This window comes from Terrapene carolina, unplaced genomic scaffold (genome assembly GCF_002925995.2).
Source record: "Terrapene carolina triunguis isolate 2854851 unplaced genomic scaffold, T_m_triunguis-2.0 Scaffold95, whole genome shotgun sequence".
Lineage (NCBI taxonomy): Eukaryota > Metazoa > Chordata > Testudines > Emydidae > Terrapene > Terrapene triunguis.
The window spans coordinates 18,275,827-18,297,777 of NW_020664446.1; the positions used below are offsets into that span (position 1 = coordinate 18,275,827).

Here is a 21,951-nt window from a genome sequence, read left to right on the forward strand (position 1 = left end):
AGGAGATCAAAAGATTGGAACTCTGGCAGATGAGATGATTCAGGGAGAGTCTGAATTCCAAAACTGAAGTGTCTTCATTGAAAATGCTTTGCTAGCAGCACCTCTGTTTAAAACCAAGGGCGGGATCCCAGCTCAAAAGACTTCATATATCAACTGCAGCAGCATAGCACAGAAAGAAGGGAGGTCACCCATGAAACCCTATCCCAACCCTTTTTTACTTTATTGGTTAAAAGCAATAACATCTTCAACTCCAGCTGAAGTTGGCAGCAAGTTGTTTTTATATATATTCCCTTTTAAAGTCACTACTTAATAGGTGAATAGCCACACGGTGAACTATGTTCAGTTTCTAAACGGTCTCAAAATGTATAACCCTGCAGAGCAGATTATAGGATGACTGGTTCTCTCAGCACCCCCTTGCCCCCATCTTCTCTCTTCCATCATTTGATTGTGCTCACCATGACATCAGCTGAACAGCTTCTAGTCACATCTCTTCATATTTTTCCAGACTGGCATCATTGGAGGAAGGGAGTTATTAAAACCGGGATTAAGCAGAGTATTCAATTTAACACCAATATGTCCAATTAGAAATTTCTTGTGTAATTATTTAATCCCTAAAACCACCACCAGTCATATATAAAACCACTCCTCACTTTATAGGGGAGGTTTCAATGCTTTGTTTTAAGATTTGTTTCCAGAGTATTACTCTTAGTAATGAGGGGGGTATTACAGAATTAATGTCAAATTGGTTTGCAATGACATCATATGTGGTGACTGTTGAATAGAAAAACCTGAAACCTTTTCCATAAATCTCCACTCTCCCTCCTCTTCTGCTATTGCACTTGTCTTGGGTATGTATAGTTTTTTGGGGGGATTTTTTTGTTTTTTTGACATCTTTCTGGTATTGCAAATGCAGAATTTCAAATTGGGACATTTAAAGTTGAGATATATAGGTTTAAATAAGGACCAAGTACCCTCTAGCAAGCCCATTGATGTCAAAAGAGTCGCTCAGGTGTAACTGAGGACAGAATTTGGTTCCAAGTAACTAAAAAGGGCATAGAATATCAAATCAGCACTACTTCCATGGTAGGAATTTAACAAGAAACAGCGTGCAAGCTGGAAGCATCTACAAAAGGTCAAATTTTCACTGGAGTCAGTTTAAACTAACAACAAACAGTAGAATTTACCTCACTAGAACTCAGGCTATATTGTGGTTAGTAATGTAACTGTAAAAAGGCTGTGGAGGTCAGTCATACATTTGCACCATTTAGTCTTTACAGTTTGATAGCTTGTTGGTTACTTCAGTACGTTGGGTGGTATGTGAGCTTTCTTCAAACCTGGGATGCAAAGTTCACCTTGTTCAGTAAAGTTACTGCCAGTGGCTGACAGGTGATTCTTAATAATGATATCCTAAAGAGTTGAGACACAGTGTTTGTCTTATCAGTTATAAATAGGTGTCTCTCTTCTTATTCGGATACTTTATTAAGTTGAACACATTCCTCTACAAATGTTGCATTGCATAATAGATTAGAGATGTTAAACTCTGGTGCCTTAATGGTCATGAGTCATCCCAAAAGTCTAATGTACACCAAAAATCATGGCAAGTAATTAAAACCCATAGTTTCAGCTACTGATGTGATACTCTAAGGAGACATGAAGACAGAGGTGGTATATTGCTATTCACTGACTTGTCTACATCAAATTTAACTGTTTCTTTGCTTTGGCTGGTGAATGCAGATGATAAACTGACACTGGCAAAGGAAAAAGGGATGCTCACTTTTTTATACAAAACCAGGCTTGTTTTGTCTGCTAGGGAGAAATGAGTAATCTTGGACACATGCTGAACATGTGTCACAGCAAAATTGAGATGGCTCTTGCTTCATTTTCAATTAGACAGCTTAGAAAGCGCACAAGCTTTTTTAGACATTAGAGTGCCCTCGTATCAGAAACTGAAATCTCAGCAGGTCTATTCGCATCCTTTCTACCAATTAGTGTTCAAACTAAATGCACCTCTGACTGTGTTCAAACTTTACATTCCTTATTTTTGAACAAATATCTATTAAGAAGTGGCAATGAGCCTTTTACCTTCAGCTGTATTCCTTTAAGCTGCTAGAAAAAGATGTTTCAGCCAGCAAAAGAAATGTATTAATAAGACACATTTATTTTGCTGTTTCATTGTTCTGTAGACTTTTTGCGAAACATACAACAAAATTGAGATCAACAGTTTAGTAGGAGTCAAAAAAAAAAAACGTACATTCATAGAGATAATGAGAGCACCAAAAATAGAAGGGACAAAAACCCTCATGCTTCAGGACATAAGCTAATCTAAAGTAACATGGGTTAAGAAGAAACTTCTTATGGGTTGGTTATTCCAAACTCTCTATTATGGGATTCTTGCACCTTTTTCTGAGCAATCTGCTTCTGGACACTATCTGAGACACAATACTCAACTAGGTGCCCACTGGTTTGTTCCAGTACAGCACTTCCTCTGTCCCTATTACAAAATACGAAATGGGAGAAACCCAAGCATACCCAAGACCCATGCAGGTATGTTGTTGTTGCCCACTTTCAGTCACGTGATTTTTTTAAAAAAGACAAGAGTATACTGCATGACATATTGCAAAACTGAGATACCCAGATAACCAATCATATGACATACTGCTATCTGACATCCTTGAAAACTTCTCCTAGTGAAAGAAATGTTAAGCCAAATTGTAATCAATACCACATACAAATAAATTTGCAAAAAAAAAATTAACTCTTAAGCCACGTTAAAGAGAGCCAACATTCGACTGTAACCCTGCAAAATCCATGTTAAAATCCAGTATGAGAATTATAAAATAGTACGATGATCACAGTCAGACATTTCAAATAGCATGAAATATGCTAATATAGTAATAAAAACACACTTTTACCTTATATCTCATTTTAGGACATGAATGAATGTAGAAACCCATATAGTAATAGCACAGCTCAGAAGCTTTTTCATAGAGTTGCCTAGTGAAAGCAATTTCCCTGTGAAAGTGAAGAAAAGGAAATAACTTTGAATGCAAGTCTTCATAGATATATGTACTCTTTTTATAAAAGAAATACATTACAGTTCCCTAACTCTTTGCTTAAGTAAAGGACAAAACTCTAGTCAAGTAAAGAATGAAAATTGTAATCTCAAAAGCAGTTTTATTTCAAAACCACAAAAACTCAAAACACCATTTCAAGCAAAGGAGCCTCATTTTTGGCCTACCAATTGGCTGATCTGAAATTCAAATAGCAAGAGGTTAAAGGCACCCATTTAACAGGTTTCTTGTTAATATTCATGCTCATTGGAGTTCTATAGAAATCTGGCCCAGTCATTGTATAGAGACAGGCTAAAACAGTACAGGCAAACATCAGAGCATTTTTAAAATCAACAAGTTTCAAGGAGAAGCTTCTTGTTTATTCTATTGTGTATGTTCTAGCGATTTATATGCAAATATCTCCATCTTCATGCAGCGAAAGCTATTTTTCACATATATAGTGCCTGTTTGTATGACTTCCTCATGTAAATTAGGAGAGAAAAGCATCACAATACTTCACAATAAGTTTCTCTTTTTATTTCACTGGCACTGGGCACTGCTGCTATAGTAAAGATGTTGTCAGTGTTTCCATTATAATGCTCTTTTTTAAAACATTTGTAACTTGGAAGTTTAAATATGCATCTGACTGAAACTTGGATGGAAGCTCACCACTCTCAGTGTCTAATGGATCTGTGTGTCCATGTGTATTTGAAGAGGAAAGGGGATAAGCAACATTTGGTTTTAATTTAGAATCACAGAATTTTCAGGGTTGGAAGGGACCTCAGGAGGTCATCCAGTCCAACCCCCGGCTCAAAGCAGGACCAATCCCCAGACAGATTTTTTCCCCAGATCCCTAAATGGCCTCCCCTCAAGGATTGATCTCTCAACCCTAGGTTTAGCAGGCCAATGCTCAAACCACTGAGCTATCCCTCCCCCCAATTACTAATGGGGATATTGCGAGATATTGAGATCCTAATACGTTTAACTTTTTAAAAATTACATGATGCTTACATGTAATGGAAACTAAGTGCTTCAAGTGTTTTATTAAATGGACTTTATACCTACGCATATATTCAATTCAAATAGAAAACTGTTGGACATGGTTGCAGAGGGCTGGTCCTTTCAGATGAGACAAGGAGCAGTGTACCGGTCATAGGCTCCGCTAAGGAGAACGAGCTAACCCAGTACCACCCATGAGTAGTTAATTATCTAAGTGGCTGGGTGGCAGCTAATTAGCAACATTTGGACCTTATAAAATGGCTGAGTAGAGTCTGGCACTTGGAACCACAGAGAGCAAGTAGGCTTTCATATAAGGTCCTGAGCCAGCCCCTTGAAGGGAAAGCGTAATTCCAGAGGCTTGGGGGCCAGCACTATAACTCAGAGCAGAAAAAGACAAGGGCAATCCAGACAGGGACTGGGAAAAGGGCCCAGAAAGGGACTGAAGAGAAGCCACAAAGGGCAGAAGAACCTTGTTGTTTGTTGGCACTCTTTAGTTTCTTGTTTTGTGACTTGGTTGGAGGATTAAGACACCTCTCTAGAACTGACTAGAGCATAAAGAGCCAAGAAGACCCACCGTGAGGTGAGAAACCGAGGTAGGGAGTGACTACAGTGCAACACAAGGCCAGCAGGGGGTGATACAGGGCAGCCACTCTCCAAGTCAGAAACCAATTTCTGCACATGTTTAAAATCCAGCCAAATAAAAGGGCATTTAAGAGATTAGTATGAATACTATAGGCAAAACAAAACCTTTTAAAAGTAATTACAATGTGACTTAAGCAATGTTAATATTTCCATTCAGACTACTTTGGGCCTACTAAACAACTGCTAAGAACTGTGCAGTCCATATACAGTACATGTAAAAGGGATAATGGTGCCCTTTAACTACCTTTTATAAAACATCAATGTATGACCTTTTAAAAAATATACACACTTAGTAAAAGTACACTATACTTGTGAGCTATATACCCCTACTGTGTACACATTAAATAAACTAACGTAAAACTTTTAACTCGTATTTCAATGCTACATAAAATAGTTCAACTAGAACTTGAAATATATTTGTTCTATCAAAAAATTTAGATTACTGTGAAGTGTTAATTTTCATGACATTAGGTAGTATTCAAAAGAGGGTGAATTTCATTCTGGGAATGGGAATAATGCAATTCTCAGTGTATTTTTGATCAGTTTATATCATGTAGTGAAAATCATTAATGCTGATATCTTACTAGTAACTTCCGACTCCTCTCCTTGTTCTTTGCTTGTGTTTCTACATTACTTAGTCAACTTCAAATCTCTTCCTTTCTACACATTCAGCAACATAAATTCTCAACAGCATATAGTGGAAGTGACAAAACTAATGTAGTTCCAATCTCCTCAGAGTAAAATTGGTAACAGGTTTTATAATATGTTCCTTTGCGATTTCCTAAATTCTCTCTAACTGTGTGTGTGTGTGTGTGTGTGTGTGCGCGCGCGCGTATGTGTGTAAGAAGAGTAACACTATGCTGGCCCCTTCTAATACTGTTGGGAATTCAGCTTTACTGCCTCAAATGCATCACGATTTATAAGCTGGCCTCTTAGCTTGTTGAGCCATGAGTGTGTTGTGCCTACATAAAGTTTAGAATTTATTATGTAGGAAATTTAAATCATTCCAAACATTCACCTGCACAGTCTATGTCAATCTATTGTTAAACAAAGCAATGTGATACATACAAAAATACATAAAAACAGTCTTTACATACAGAACTCTTTCATGTGTTCAGCAACTTTGAAAAATTCAGGCACCGTTTATTTAGGTGCCTAACTTTATGCAACATAATTTGGGCTGATGAAGTATTCAATGAGTCTAGTAATGGTCTCTGCTTAAATAATGTTGACAGTTTGAGAAAGTTCTTTATGTAAAACTTATAACTTTTATAAGTTTATAAAATTACTGTATCACTGAATGCATCAGTATACTGTAGCAGCCATTTGCTAACTGGGTGTGTGTCATGTACCACCCAGACTAGGTCAGGGGAGGTGTGACAGGAACAATTATAAGTTGTTAACCTGAATGCGATGGTCTTCCATTCAGATGGAGGCACCCTAAAAGAATGAGATGGGGTGGTTTTGATCAGTTTTGAGATCAGTTTTGGTCCTGGTTGAGCTTGAATTGACAGCTGCACATTTACAAGCAGATAACAGAAAAATCTGAGATTTTAGTTTAAATAGATGGAGACAGTTGCCAGCAAAAATATGATAGTTAAAGCCATATTTTGTTTTGAATTAGATCACTTATAGAGATAAGGTGTAGAGAATGGAGCCCCATCTGACCTCCACTGAAAGTTGGAGTGGGGATTTGTAACATGGTGCCTTATCCCATGGGCAGGAGAGCCAGGGGCTAAGCCAACCCTAATTACAGGATGAGCCCCACCTAAGAGGAATCAGATGATTCCTATATAAAAGAAGCCAGGCTTCAGTAGTGATAAAGAGGGGGAAGGAGGTTCCTATAAAAGCAGGAAGCTCAGAGCAGGACATGGAAGTGAAAGGGGCAAAGATGAGGAAAATGCCACTGTACCTGTAAAAAGTACAAAGAGCAAGAAGGCTCTTGCAGGGCCCTGAGTCAGTTGGGGAAAAGCTCTCCAGGCAGGCAGGTAGGCCTGGGAGAAATTCTGATCAAACAGGGAAGACGCTGAATGTTTTATGTTAAGATGTTTTGGGGGATTTTTAATTTGGATAACTATGACCCCAGAAGGGGTGGATCAAAGACTGTGACCTAGCCAGAGGGCTGAGTCATTGGATGAGTTACCAGCAAGCAGAGAAACTGCCACACCGGAGTGATCGTTGACGGGGGGGCTAGCTCAACAAGGAGCTATGATGCCACATTTGGCCAGGAGGGGGCACTCAGTGGTAAGCAGACTCAGTTAATAGATGATTACATTTCAAGTTGGCAGTGTTCAATTAAATATTTGAACATAATCTACTGGTAAAAGGTTTTCACCCTATTCCTACTAGATGTACACACTTGCTTAACTTTAAGTAGTCTTTAAATTCTTAAGGGAACTCAACTGAATGACTCATGCTTAAAGTAAAGCACATATTTAAGGCTACAAGATGGGGGCCTTGGTGTTCAGTACCACAATTAACTACATTAAATAAATTGAGGTAATCAATAAAAGTGACATTGGTCTCATTTAAATCAGCATTTTCTCTTGTCTCCTCTCCTTAATGGTATATCTCAATGAAGTATGTTGTAAGAAAAGTTAATAACTAATATGCTTTAAATATTGAACTGCTATTTTAATTCAATTAATACTTAAAGTGAATTATACTAACCAGCAAGCACTGATCTTTAAAGAAAATTTAGCATTCATTTGGTAGCCCAGACTTTTTCTTCAATTTCACAGACTTCAGATTATTGAGGTATCATATATTTGTGGGCAGGGCTTTTCTTTAACCAATTTTAGGTAATTATTTATTAATCATAAAAGCCAATGTTCTGGATAGATGCTCTTCCTTTCTTAAATTTTGACAGAGAAAATAAAAAAACTAAACAAATTTCATGGTAATTGTATATTAATGTATGTATCTAACATTCTATAATTTTCATTTCACAATCAATAATAGCTTTCTTGCTGATTTTTTTTTTTTATTAAATGTCCACAATAAAATGGATATATTTTTCCTTGAGTACAGATTCTGTCATCCTTATTCATGTGCAGCAGGTCCTTAACTCATCAATTAGCCCCACTGAAGATAGTAAACACCAGAGCTGAGTGAATAACTGACTTTTCAGTTCTCTGGCCCTTCCAGAAGGTAACGGAACAATATAATTTTGATTCAGATTAAACAAAACCAAAAATTTAAAACATTTCAGCAAATTGAAAAAATCCATTCCAGGTGAGACAAAACATGTTTCACTCTCTCCAAAACATTTTGTTTCAAGCATTTTTAAAGGGATAGATTAACACAATAGGAGGAGGAGATGGTGGTGGTCATTATGAATTGCCACTATGAACAACGATGAATAGCCATTGGGCCAGAGGGACACAATAACTTTAGCGCCTGGTAGTTAGGGCACTCACATAGGATGTGGGAGACCCAAGTTCAAGTCCCAGCTCCATTGACTATTTAAAGCTATTTATAAACTGCTTCAACAGGACAGATTGAGACACCCACACCAGAGTATCCCATGGCCCAGTGGCTAGGCCACTCTCCTGCAGTGTGGGAGAAAAGTTCTGATACCTTCTCCACATCAGGAAGAGTGAGGAATTGAACTGGGGTCTCCCACATCCCACTTGCGTGGCCTAACCACTAGGCTAAAAGTTATAAGGAGAGCACCATCACCCCACTTCCTCCTCCTCACTCATCTCTTCTTGTTTTGTGGACAGTATCTCAGTCCTGACAAAAATTTGTTTGTCCTAAACTATTTGTTGAATTTGTATCAAATTTTTGAGTTTTGTTCAGCTGAAAAATGCATTTTTTGGCAGTTTATTTGCTGAAAAAAAATTCAGAGATATAATAAACACTGAAATCAATGGGATTACCTGAGGAGTGAAAGACTACTTTCACATGAGTAAGAGCAGGTCTGCACTTAAAGAACATAAGTGAAGATGCTCTTTACACCAATGAGAGAGCTTCTCCCATTAGCATAGTTAATCTACCTCCATGAGAGGCTATAGCTGTCAACAGGAGAAGCTCTCCCACCGACAGAGCGCAGTCTACACAGGGGGTTAGGGTGGCATAACTATGTTGCTCAGGGGTGTGAATTTTGAGCACCCTTGAGCAATGTGGTTATACCAATAAAAGTCTGTAGTGTAGACCTGGCCTAAGAATGGCACAATCTAGTCTATTGTGATATAAAGCTTGATTAATAAATAAATAAAAACCTTCATTTAAAAACTCCATTTCCTAATCCAAATAAAAATATGAAGCAAATTAAAAAAAAAAACCCTTTAATTTCAATATTGTCTTCCCTCTTCTAAATTTAATTCTATATTTTCCATCTACATGGAAATTTTATAGCTGCTTGAATACTAGTAGACAATATTGAGAATGTTCAGAACTTAAGCTAAATCTCGAGTAACTACATACAGGGATTTTCCCCCTAAAAGCTTCTCCCTCATCGAAATTAAACAAGAAACTCTTGCTTAATATCTCCACTATAAGATTTGGTTTGAAATACAGTACACAAGCTCAAATTTAAGAGCAAATATCAATTATTACTAACTGAAGATCAAAAATGTTCTCCTCTTACCTTAATGCAGAGTAGACTCCCAAAGATAGGAAAGTATAGTCAGGATCATAGTACAGATACACAGAGGACACACAGTATGGAAGAATATCAATTACACCCACAGCAATTATCTTCCCATCTAGCCAATACTGCTGGTGAAAAGAACCATAACCACAATCGGGACCACTGGGAGGATTCTCTGCCTAAGGGAAACAAAAAAAGGGGATAATTAGTGATTAAACAAGTTTTCTGTATAAACAACACTGAAAAAAAAGACAGAGAGCAACACACACAATGAGATCTTATTCCACACTACAAGGGATGGACACACAATTTGAAGACCCTGCACTTCACACTGCATTATTGTTTAATAGTGATAGAGAACATATGTAGTATGGAAGTCTCCATGAATACCTAAAATCTTGAAGTATCAAAATCAAATAAGATGGACAATCAATTCCTGTTTTGAAAAACATGCATTTCACAGAGTTAGCTTTATAGCTTGCAGGATGGTGTCAATGCATGGTTCTCTCTATAGTCATGATCATTAGTCTAAACTTTGTGTACCAAACATCTCCTGAGAATTCAAAATTATCTGGTTTTTTTCCAGATGGTTATATGTGCAATTTAAAGCAGGGTTGCAAACGATGCTTTTCCCTGATATGCCCATGAGTCTTTTCCTACTTCTACCTATATAAGGGACATGCCACCAAAGGGGTGTGTCATTTAATATAGGTATTAAATATTTAAATGGTATTTATAAATGCTTTATATTTCTTCCACTCATTAATATCCTCTTGTTGATCTGTTAAGAATTTATTTTCTAAAAATTGTATGCAAGATCAGGGTGCTGAAGAACCAAATTTAAGCTTTGTAGTCTTGTATAGTGTATAACAGAAGACTGCAGATAATTCTTGTTGGACTAAGCACTTAGAACTGTAAGCAATGTTTTTAGTTTATTAGCAATGGGGAGCAAGAAATAAAGCAGGCACAGTCTGTTTTGACTCTTTTCCCTTCAAAGAAAGAAAGTGTGCAATCTTATCTTAACACCATGCATTGTTAAATAAAACAAATAGCTATGAAGGATCTGAATACATGTAATGATTCTTGTGCAAGATATAAAGGATCTAACCTTAATTATTAAAGCCACCTTCTAGATTTAATAGGTCCTATAGGGATCAAAGAATGTGTCAGAAAAAGCTATGATATAGGAGCACATCCTTGAATTAATGATGTTATGTTAGTTTTGCAGAGTTGCTGGAAAGAGATTAGATTTACCCCTCCATATCTGCTTTGTGATTATTGGAACAAACCCATTTTTGTATAACAAGAACCTCACCTGTAATCTTGTTGTTCAGATGGGGGGGAAAAAAACAACATAGTTCTCTTCTGATCAGTTGCTGGTATAGATTACCAATTTCAATGATACAAACTGACTCAAGGCTTCAATAGTGTAATCATGTAGCATAGCACATAGTGCTATATTCATATAACAATTCTGTCTAAATGTGTAGGTTTGAGTTTTTTTTATTATTATTCTTAAAACTAATTTGGGGACATTTTCTGCTTCTCCCATTTTGGAAAAGTCAAAAATATTCAGAAGTAGGACTCTGAGGAGCTCCTCTCAAGGCTTGTCTACAGTGCCCCATTGTTCAGACTACATGGGAATAAACAGCAGTGTGCACCAAAGGGCTGTTCTGTAACTCCCCTGTGTGGACACTGAGCGCAGAACTAAAAGGTACCTTGTTTTCATTAATACAGTTAGAGCAGTGGTTCTCAAACTTTTGTACTGGTGACCCCCTTTCACACTGCAAGCCTCTGAGTACGACCCCCCCCTTATAAATTAAAAAAATGTTTTTATATATTTAACACCATTAAAAATGCAAGATGCAAAGCAGGGCTTGGGTGGAGGCTGACAGCTCGCGACCCCCATGTAATAACCTCAGGACCCCCTGAGGGGTCCCGACCCCCAGTTTGAGAACCCCTGAGTTAGAGGCAGTGTAGCCATAGTCTCAGATTCCCACATGTTATCAAACACATATACATTTCCCCTAGAGGAAGGCTGGATGCAGGTCCAACACTGACTCATGCATCTATTTACCAAAGAGTGTTGCTAACTAGGTTGTTAAATGCATACATGAATATATTGCACAATATGGTTTACTATTACTATGAGAACCTTAATTATTACTTCATACTCTCTGCCTTTTGGGTTTAAATATGTAACCTTGGTGTTACACTATGTATGTTACTAACAAGTTGTGTATACCTTACAGTCAATAAGACTACTACACGGTTCCGATATACTATTTGCATTTTAAAATGCTCTCTGTATGTTACCAAGGGTTTCCATTGTAAAATTATTTTCAAGGAAAAGTGCCAGGTTCAGTGAAGCACAAAGTTTGAAGATGAGTATTCTGCTTTGTAGGGTTCAAAAAACAACAGGAAAACAATCTTGGCAATGTACTCTCATACATAATATTAGAGTACAATACTTAAACTCTAGTAACACTTTTTGCTTTACTACAAATTGTCAGGATTTCGGAGGATATAATTTATGGTTTAATGACAAGAATGTTTTGAATATGGTCCCAGATCAACCCAGAACAAACTTCAATGCAGGACAAGCTTTTGTTCATGCCTCTTCATTTAATATATTACTTTCAGAATATGGTTATTGGAAGAAAAGTGTGAGGAGAGGGGAAGAACACAATATAGACCAATCCTGTCCCATGCTCATAACAAAATTGATCAACAAGACAATTCTGTAACTTCTGAAGAGGCTAAGCAGTCCACGTTGTGCTGTTGCTACAGTTAAAATCACTATCCTTTAAAACCATGAGCACTGAAATAGCTTGAGACGGTATTTAACTAAGCGATGGAAGAGTGGGTGTAGATTCTACAACAGTATTACCGTAAAATATGGAGGCTATTCTTATTCTTAAAAAAAAAAAAGCGCAAGAGGACAAAGACATACCTCAATATCAGAAAGGTAACAACATACAGAAAACATTCAATGTTGATGGTTCCACAATCGCTCCACACCTACCAAATGATACAGAATTGCACATTTCTTCTATGCTAAAGGAGAGACCAAGATCTCATGTCCAGATATATGCAGCAGTATTAGAAAAACTCCACATCCCACACTGCCAAATACAAGTTGGGGGCTTGTCTACACAAACATTTAATTCATGAAAAGTTGGGGTGAGCATCTACCCCACAATAGCCTGCTGTGCACTAACTGTCCATGGGGATCCTGCTGATGTAAAAAGACATCTCAACATCCTTTAAACACAGTACAAATGGTCTCACTTTCACTCCCTTCCACCCACATCCCCCAAAAATTCAATTTTTAAATCTGATTTTAAAATGGAGACTGTGTATAACTTAAACAGCTCACATACCCCTGATAAATTTGTTAGTCTCTAAGGTGCCACAAGTACTCCTGTTCTTTATACCCCTTTTATGCACTTCTTGCATCCTTTGGAAAGACACTCAAAATCTCTGATGGAAGGAACACGATTCTTTTTTAAATGAAAGAACATAATTTAGCAGCCAAAAACAAAGATCAGAAGTACATATAGGTCAGCACATGATTGTTTCTAGAACCATCCTATCACATATCTGAAGATAATTGAAGATTATGCTTAAACAACTCTTGTACAAACGCAATATAGGATACTATCTGCTTACTCTAACTTCTAGAAGCATATACATATACATATATATATATATATATATATATATATATATATATCATATATATATATCATATATACACACACACACACACACACACGGTTTTCCTTTCATAGAATCATAGAGTTGGAAGGGACCTCAGGAGGTCATCTAGTCCAACCCCTGCTCAAAACAGGACCAATCCCCAGACAGATTTTTACCCCAGGTCCCTAAATGGCCCCCTCAAGGATTGAACTCACAACCCTGGGTTTAGCAGGCCACTGTTCAAACTACTGAGCTATTCCTCCTCCCCCCTTGTGCAATATTTGGGCATTCCAAGTTTTCAGAAAAATGAAATGTATTTTTACATAGATGGAGTACTAGTTTGTGAAGTCAGGAATCCTGACTTCTATTCCAAGTACCAAAAGTGATTCGTTATGTGACTTTGGCCAGAGAAATTCCCTTTCTCCGTTTTTCTATGTTTAAAATTGGTACAATACTGTTCTCAGACAGGTATTGAGAGGCTTAATGTTTACAGTAATTTAGAGTATTCAGAGTAACTAGTGGAGAATCTCAAACTGTAAAGTATTTGTTGCAGAAGAATCTTCAGAGCTTATCTTTTTTCTCAGCTCAATAGGGAGTGGTTGGCCGTAGGGATATAATTTATTGTTGTTGTGGGTTTGTACAGGCAGTCTAGTATGCAGATTAGGCAAGTATCTAAAGCCAGAGACTGGTTCTTCAAACTAAAAGAAAATCATCTTCTAATTTAAAATGTATTGCACAACTAACTTTGGCATGCCATTTTCTTTACCATCTAGTTCCCTTTAATCACAGACTATCCAACAAATTCTTGGACTGCATTGCAGACAACTTTTTATTTCAGAAGGTTGAAAAAGCTACTAGGGGGGAAGCTGTTCTAGACTTGATTTTAACAAATAGGGAGGAACTCCTTGAGAATTTGAAAGTAGAAGGCAGCTTGGGTGAAAGTGATCATGAAATCATAGAGTTTGCAATTCTAAGGAAGGGTAGAAGGGAGAACAGCAAAATAGAGACAATGGATTTCAGGAAGGCGGATTTTGGTAAGCTCAGAGAGCTGATAGGTAAGGTCCCATGGGAATCAAGACTAAGGGGAAAAACAACTGAAGAGAGTTGGCAGTTTTTCAAAGTGACACTATTAAGGGCCCAAAAGCAAGCTATTCCGCTGGTTAGGAAAGATAGAAAATGTGGCAAAAGACCACCTTGGCTTAACCACGAGATCTTGCATGATCTAAAAAATAAAAAGGAGTCATATAAAAAATGGAAACTAGGACAGATTACAAAGGATGAATATAGGCAAACAACACAGGAATGCAGGGGCAAGATTAGAAAGGCAAAGGCACAAAATGAGCTCAAACTAGCTACGGGAATAAAGGGGAACAAGAAGACTTTTTATCAATACATTAGAAGCAAGAGGAAGACCAAAGACAGAGTAGGCCCACTGCTTAGTGAAGAGGGAGAAACAGTAACAGGAAACTTGGAAATGGCAGAGATGCTTAATGACTTCTTTGTTTCGGTCTTCACTGAGAAGTCTGAAGGAATGCCTAACCTAGTGAATGCTAATGGGAAGGGGGTAGGTTTAGCAGATAAAATAAAAAAAGAACAAGTTAAAAATCACTTAGAAAAGTTAGATGCCTGCAAGTCACCAGGGCCTGATGAAATGCATCCTAGAATACTCAAGGAGCTAATAGAGGAGGTATCTGAGCCTCTAGCTATTATCTTTGGAAAATCATGGGAGACGGGAGAGATTCCAGAAGACTGGAAAAGGGCAAATATAGTGCCCATCTATAAAAAGGGAAATAAAAACAACCCAGGAAACTACAGACCAGTTAGTTTAACTTCTGTGCCAGGGAAGATAATGGAGCAAGTAATTAAGGAAATCATCTGCAAACACTTGGAAGGTGGTAAGGTGATAGGGAACAGCCAGCATGGATTTGTAAAGAACAAATCATGTCAAACCAATCTGATAGCTTTCTTCGATAGGATAACGAGTCTTGTGGATAAGGGAGAAGCTGTGGATGTGGTATACCTAGACTTTAGTAAGGCATTTGATACGGTCTCGCATGATATTCTTATCGATAAACTAGGCAAATACAATTTACATGGGGCTACTATAAGGTGGGTGCATAACTGGCTGGATAACCGTACTCAGAGAGTTGTTATTAATGGTTCCCAATCCTGCTGGAAAGGCATAACGAGTGGGGTTCCGCAGGGGTCTGTTTTGGGACCGACTCTGTTCAATATCTTCATTAACGACTTAGATATTGGTATAGAAAGTACGATTATTAAGTTTGCGGATGATACCAAACTGGGAGGGATTGCAACTGCTTTGGAGGACAGGGTCATAATTCAAAATGATCTGGACAAATTGGAGAAATGGTCTGAGTTAAACAGGATGAAGTTTAACAAAGACAAATGCAAAGTGCTCCACTTAGGAAGAAAAAATCAGTTTCACACATACAGAATGGAAAGAGACTGTCTAGGAAGGAGTACGGCAGAAAGGGATCTAGGGGTTATAGTGGACCACAAGCTAAATATGAGTCAACAGTGTGATGCTGTTGCAAAAAAAGCAAACGTGATTCTGGGATGTATTAACAGGTGTGTTGTGAGCAAGACACGAGAAGTCATTCTTCCGCTCTACTCTGCTCTGGTTAGGCCTCAGCTGGAGTATTGTGTCCAGTTCTGGGCACCGCATTTCAAGAAAGATGTGGAGAAATTGGAAAGGGTCCAGAGAAGAGCAACAAGAATGATTAAAGGTCTTGAGAACATGACCTATGAAGGAAGGCTGAAAGAATTGGGTTTGTTTAGTTTGGAAAAGAGAAGACAGAGGGGACATGATAGCAGTTTTCAGGTATCTAAAAGGGTGTCATAAGGAGGAGGGAGAAAACTTGTTCACCTTAGCCTCTGAGGATAGAACAAGAAGCAATGGGCTTAAACTGCAGCAAGGGAGGTCTAGGTTGGACATTAGGAAAAAGTTCCTAACTGTCAGGGTGGTTAAACACTGGAATAAATTGCCTAGGGAGGTTGTGGAATCTCCATCTCTGGAGATATTTAAGAGTAGGTTAGATAAATGTCTATCAGGGATGGTCTAGACAGTATTTCGTCCTGCCATGCGGGCAGGGGACTGGACTCGATGACCTCTCGAGGTCCCTTCCAGTCCTAGAATCTATGAATCTATGAATCCTGAATTCCACAATGTTCAACTTAATTATCCATCTTGTCATGTTTTTCACTGGACAACAAGTTCTTCAGAAAGAACTGCTTTTCACTCAATAAATCTGATATTACCTTCTATTGCCAATTGTTTTACATTACAACAACAGAAGGTGGGTTTAAGTGAAGAATTTTTATACCATAGCCTAGACTGAATAGACCAGGGGTCGGCAACCTGTGGCACGCGTGCCAAAGATGGCACGCAAGCCGATTTTTAATGGCACGCTGCTGCCTGCCGGAGTCCCACTCAGCCCGCTGCTGAACCCCGGCAGTGGGCTGAGTGGGACCCTGGCAGGCAGCAGCGTGCCATTAAAAATCCTGCCCGACCCAGCCCGCTCTTCTCCACCCCCTGCCTACCACTCTCTCTGGCAGGGGCAGGGGGCAGAAGCAAGCTTGGTCCTGACGGCTGGTGCTGTACGGCAGGCTCTGCCGGCAGCCAAGCTTCCCCCTCCCCCGCCTCTTCCCCCAGCGTGCTGCATCAAGCCCCGCCTCCTCTCCCTCCCCATCACCGATGGCCCTTGTGAGGGAGAGGAGAAGAGCAGCCCCAGTGCCCTCGCTGCTCCGACCGGTAAGGAGGCGGAGAAGAGGCAGGGGGAAGCGGGGTAGGAGTGGGGCATATCCCTCCAGCCCCCTGCCCTGAGTCAGGCAGGGGGCTGGGAGCCCTCTGCCCTGACCCCTGAACCCCCCCTTGCACCCCAGCCCCCTGCACCCCCTCCACGACCCGATCCCTGATTCCTGCATCCTCCACACATACCCAGCCCCCCCCACATCCCCCACCCTGACTCTTTCACCCCCACATCCCCACCCCCCCCACCCTGAGCACCAGGTTGGCAGTGGTCTGAGCGGGGCCGGCGGCTGGGACCCCAGTTGGCAAGGGACCAGCAGCCAGAACCCCAGACCGGCAGCGGGCTGAGTGGGGCCAGCAGCTGGGACCCTGGCTGGCAGGAGCCAGCGGACGGAACCCCAGACTGGCAGTGGGCTGAGCCGCTCGGCCCGCCGCCGGTCTGGGGTCCCGGCCCCGCTCAGCCCGCCGCCAGTCTGGGGTCCCGGCCCCGCTCAGCCCGCCGCCGGTCTGGGGTTCCGGCCCCGCTCAGCCCGCCGCCGGTCTGGGGTTCCGGCCCCGCTCAGCCCGCTGCCAACCTAGGTGAACGGAACCCAAGACTGGCAGCGGGCTGAGCAGGCCAGCATCTTAAGATCAGCATTTTAATTTAATTTTAAATGAAGCTTCTTAAACATTTTGAAAACCTTGTTTATTTTACATACAACAGTAGTTTAGTTATATTATAGATAGACATAGAGAGAGACCTTCTAAAAAACGTTAAAATGTATTACCAGCACGCAAAACCTTAAATTAAAGTGAATAAATGAAGACTCGGTACACCACTTCTGAAAGGTTGCCGACCCCTGGAATAGACAATGGGCAGTCGAATGTATTCTGATCGGTACCACATGTCAAAAATTAGTCACATGAGCAAAAATAATTTCAACTGACTTGTTTGAACAATTCAGTCACTTTTACCAAACAACTAACTCCAATGATAAAGACCAGGCAAGTAGTGTTTACAATATGACCATTTATAAAAGGCAAAAGAGAAAGTATTTGGCTATAGTCATTACAAACTAAATGCACTGAACCAGAGCTAAGATTGGAGTACACAAGCAAGATTAAAATCTTATTTAGGAAAGCTGCATGCCCTACATTTATATTTTCAAAATATTCCTCCATTTCCCCCCCCCCCCCCAAAAAAAAATATATGAAATAACCTTGTCAATATTAAACCTATAAATAGGACAATTTCAAGATTTTAAGGCCTAAAACTCAGATGTTTCTCCTTGCACAGATTTCACCAATTGCTTTTGCAACCAATAACTGCAGTGTGGTGTTACTAACACTAAATATGGAACTGACAACTTGTGCATCAATAGAAAATGTGGACCTTAAACTATAGTGCATATACACAGATTTGTTTGTATGCAGATCTTATATCAGTTATGTTTTTTCTTATATAAACTATTTGTTCATGCAGCAGCTACTCAGGCAAAAAACCTTGATTTTTGTATATCAAGAATCATTTAAAGTAAATAAACTCAGAATTTTAAAACCTTAACCATGTCAGAGTTATTTCTATATTAGATCTAATGATTAATTCTTCATTAGGGATTATTTTCACATATATGTTCCAAGAGAAAGCAACACTACTTTAAGCACCAGCTCCTCATGTGGACCAGAGCTCTTAGCACTTTCTGCAAGCAGTCAGGGGTCAGTTTAGCCATTATTTCTAGCTAAAACAAAAGTGAAACTACTCTAATTTCTGCCTGCTGTTATGTTCCACTACTCCAGCATTGTTGGAGCATCATGCTCTTGCCCCTTGCATGCACTCAGAATGCACATCACCCTAGCAACAGATGTCTTCTTGCTGAGGGCCTGAGCAACATGGACTGAAATACACTCAATATATTAAGAGCAATAAGTTTTTCTATTTTTGTCTCATTCCACCAAGAGAGGTGCAATAGAGGTGCACTTCTATTTGAAGAGTCACATCCCAGTACCTTAAATTTAGCAGAAAATGCTGTATTATGCTTTTGCATTACACAGCTTCAGAAACAAGTACTTGTGTTTCTTGTAAATTAAACTGCTTCTAATTTCTTCACACGTTAAAAAGTCAATCTCTGTGAAGCAGTAAAGTTGGAAGGGTAAGCTTTTATCCACATGCAAAAAAAGTCTAAACTTAAATATCTGAAGTTAAAAACTGTCCAACCCTATTTGTTGAACTTTCAAAAAAAAGTATATAGAATGACAAGCAGTATAGAGTATATAGAATGACATTTCAGCTAACGTGCAGTTTTTTTGTGAAGTAAAAGAATGCCTGTGTGTGCGCAGATGGTAGCGAGTAGAGGGAGAAAAGGCCCTATAACATCATCTCAACCAAAACGAATCAATGAACCTCCGCAAAAGAAGCACAGGTGTCAGGTACAGTATTTACTATTTCTACCTTAAGTATTCCCACTATTAATTCCCACCAATTCAATTATTGTAAAATATTATGAACAAATTATATTTTACAATGACTGTATTACAGGCATGGCAATAATTCCAGGCAAAGTGTTCTATTTCTTATATTAAACAAAACCTCACTGAATAAAGTTTTACTTTACACATTTTCTCCTTTCATGCAAAGTAATCTTTTGTACCATACTATTCCCCACACTCCCCAATATCTTAGTGAATACTCAACTCCATTGAACTTGAGGTCTTACTTGTATTAAGTTCCATCTAGTGGCTTTTGAGGTGTAACAGATCTAGAATACAAAGTCAATGTGAAATATTGATCTGTTCCTCAAGAAATGGGTGCATAGCACCTTGCACTATTAAAGCGTCCTTCTGGGACAATGTTTGGCACTCACTATGTTAAGTACACCATAATTGACATCAGGTGATTGAGACATACCGTACAGGACTCACCTCATCTACCAGAAACACTGCACCCTAACTCTTATTCCACAAAAACCCTGAGTTATTCTGATTACTACAACAAGTGCCATGGCTTCTAAGATTAATGAGTCAAGAAATCCAAGGTCAAAAGCACGCTGTGGAAACAGCCTGACATTAGAAATAGTATTCCCTTAGTAACGCAGTTTAAAATATTTATGCCTTCAGGGTTTTAAAATGAGGGTGTCTAAAGACAGCATGGTCCAAGTGAAAAAAATGGGAATTTTAAAAGCTAACAGTGTTTTTTTCTCATTTAATAAATTACATTAAAAAGAAAAAACACTAGAGGGGGGAAAAAAAAAAAAGCTAACCCTCAAGCTGAGAGAGAGAGAGAGAGAGAGAGAGAATCACAACACAACTGGGTATGCTGTGATTAAGGGCTATCGAATAGTATTAAAACTCCAGGCTCTCACAAGTCTGAGGCAAATGACCTTGGATGCTACCTTTTCTTCAAACAAGACCTAACATTGGGGTTATTTTTATTATGGAATTTTAAAGGCGATGGGTTTGATTCAACCCTAGGTTAGCAGAACATGGTACAAACTGTTGGGTGGCCTGGCTCCAGGCCATCTGGTACAGCAGGAGCTGCTGGTATCTTGTACCATCCCAAGCCTTCGGACACCCACCCCCTCTCACAGGGTGCTGTACCTGGAGTTAACAGACACTGACTCTCAGAAAGCAGCATAGTTTATAATTGAACAACTCATGTCCCACTGCTGGCCATTCATTAACCTGTGCTAATATATCCTTATTTTACTATCTAGTGCAATACATTTGACAGTTTTGTTTGCTGTTTTTTAGCACAGGAAATAATGAGAAAGAAAAAAGATAACAAAATTCAGTATTTATTTAGTTTGAATAGAATAGTTGAATATATTTTTGAAAATGTATCACATTTTAATTTAAAAAACAGGCAGGGAAAAGGGTAAAACAGTCCCAGGAAGTTTTTTGTATCAGTTAAACATAAGAAGAGAGGTAGAGTGATAGAAATAAGAATGTCCTATTACAATATGCTCTGCAGCAAATCTCTAAGTTTGAACAACTTTAACATTCACAGGGAGACCAACTAAATAATTTAAATCCCCAAACACAACAGTGTGGGATATTTGAATATATCACACCATACTCCCAGTCAACAAGTTGAAGTTTTATACAAAAATAAGCTAAATTAGTCCCCTCCCCCCGGGGGGTTGAGGCTACCAGGTCACAAATGCTAATATTAGGTATCAATATGAAAAAAAAAAAATCAATGATTTATTGGTGTGAGAATGATAAAGATTTGCTGATATGGGTGCAATCAAAAATGCAGATTTAAGAACAAAAACCAGGACCAAAATAAAAAGATAAACTAGTTTATATCATGTCAAAAAAGTACAATAAAATGCATTTTGTTGCATATTAATTCCACTTAACATCATATTCAATTCTATTAACACCAGAGGGTTTGATTCTACTTTGACATCATACCATACTGGCTATAAATTTTTACATCTCAATGTTGTATCATTAGTGCTTTAAATCATATTTAATATTAACTTCTATCATATAATATATTGTATTGACCATAAGTCCAGTAATACAGTGGAACATGTTTATAGTAAATTGTTATATTCAAACTTCACTTATGATAGTCAATGTCCCAGATTGCTTTAATGCATGTCAGTCACTTTCACTTTTCTTATAGAAGCTTTACTTTATTTATTATCATTCATTTGTATTACCAGGGCACTTAGGAGTAATGGTCCAGGACCCCATTGTGCAAGGCACTGTACATAAACAAAACAAAAAGATGGTTCCTGCCTCAAAGAACTTACGATCAAGGTAACTGTGTAGTTTTTACTCCTGTATAGTCTGGTCACTACCTATTCCTGCTGTATCTTGGGATACAGCAATTATCACTTACCAGATGGAATGTAACATTAACCATAACAATTAAGGGGATCATACTTTCTTTCTCTTCTGCTTTGGATGTAAAGAAGAAGGTGGGAAGACAAGTCTATACTACCCATAAAGGGAAAGGAAAGGAGGAAATCTCTGGCTTCTAGTCTAGATTCAGTTTTCCCTGGGGTCAGTGAAATTATGGCTTTCAAAGTGCCTCCCCACTATTCTGTGTACCTGGCAGCTCGCCATGCTCCTGGGGGTCCTAGAGGGAAACTTTTGCAACGTGTGCCCTCACTTTATTGGAAGTCTGCTGATGTTGGAGTTAATTGTGTGTATGGGGGGGGGGAGGAGGGTGAGATAAATTAGAGGTTCTTGCATGCTATCACACT

At 38.9% G+C, this 21,951-nt stretch overlaps 1 protein-coding gene across 5 annotated transcripts in view; it reads right to left on the reverse strand.

Annotated features, from left to right (window-relative positions):
- Window positions 1-21,951, reverse strand: part of ATE1 (arginyltransferase 1) — a 156,774-nt gene that overhangs the window by 72,526 nt on the left and 62,297 nt on the right. For all 5 annotated transcript variants that reach the window (XM_026650942.2, XM_026650943.2, XM_024216986.3 and 2 more), the window contains 2 exons: window positions 9,283-9,464; window positions 2,913-3,012 (listed from right to left, as the gene is read on the reverse strand). In XM_026650942.2, the coding sequence (XP_026506727.1) occupies window positions 2,913-3,012; window positions 9,283-9,464 (282 nt within the window). The remainder of the gene's footprint in view (window positions 1-2,912; window positions 3,013-9,282; window positions 9,465-21,951) is intronic.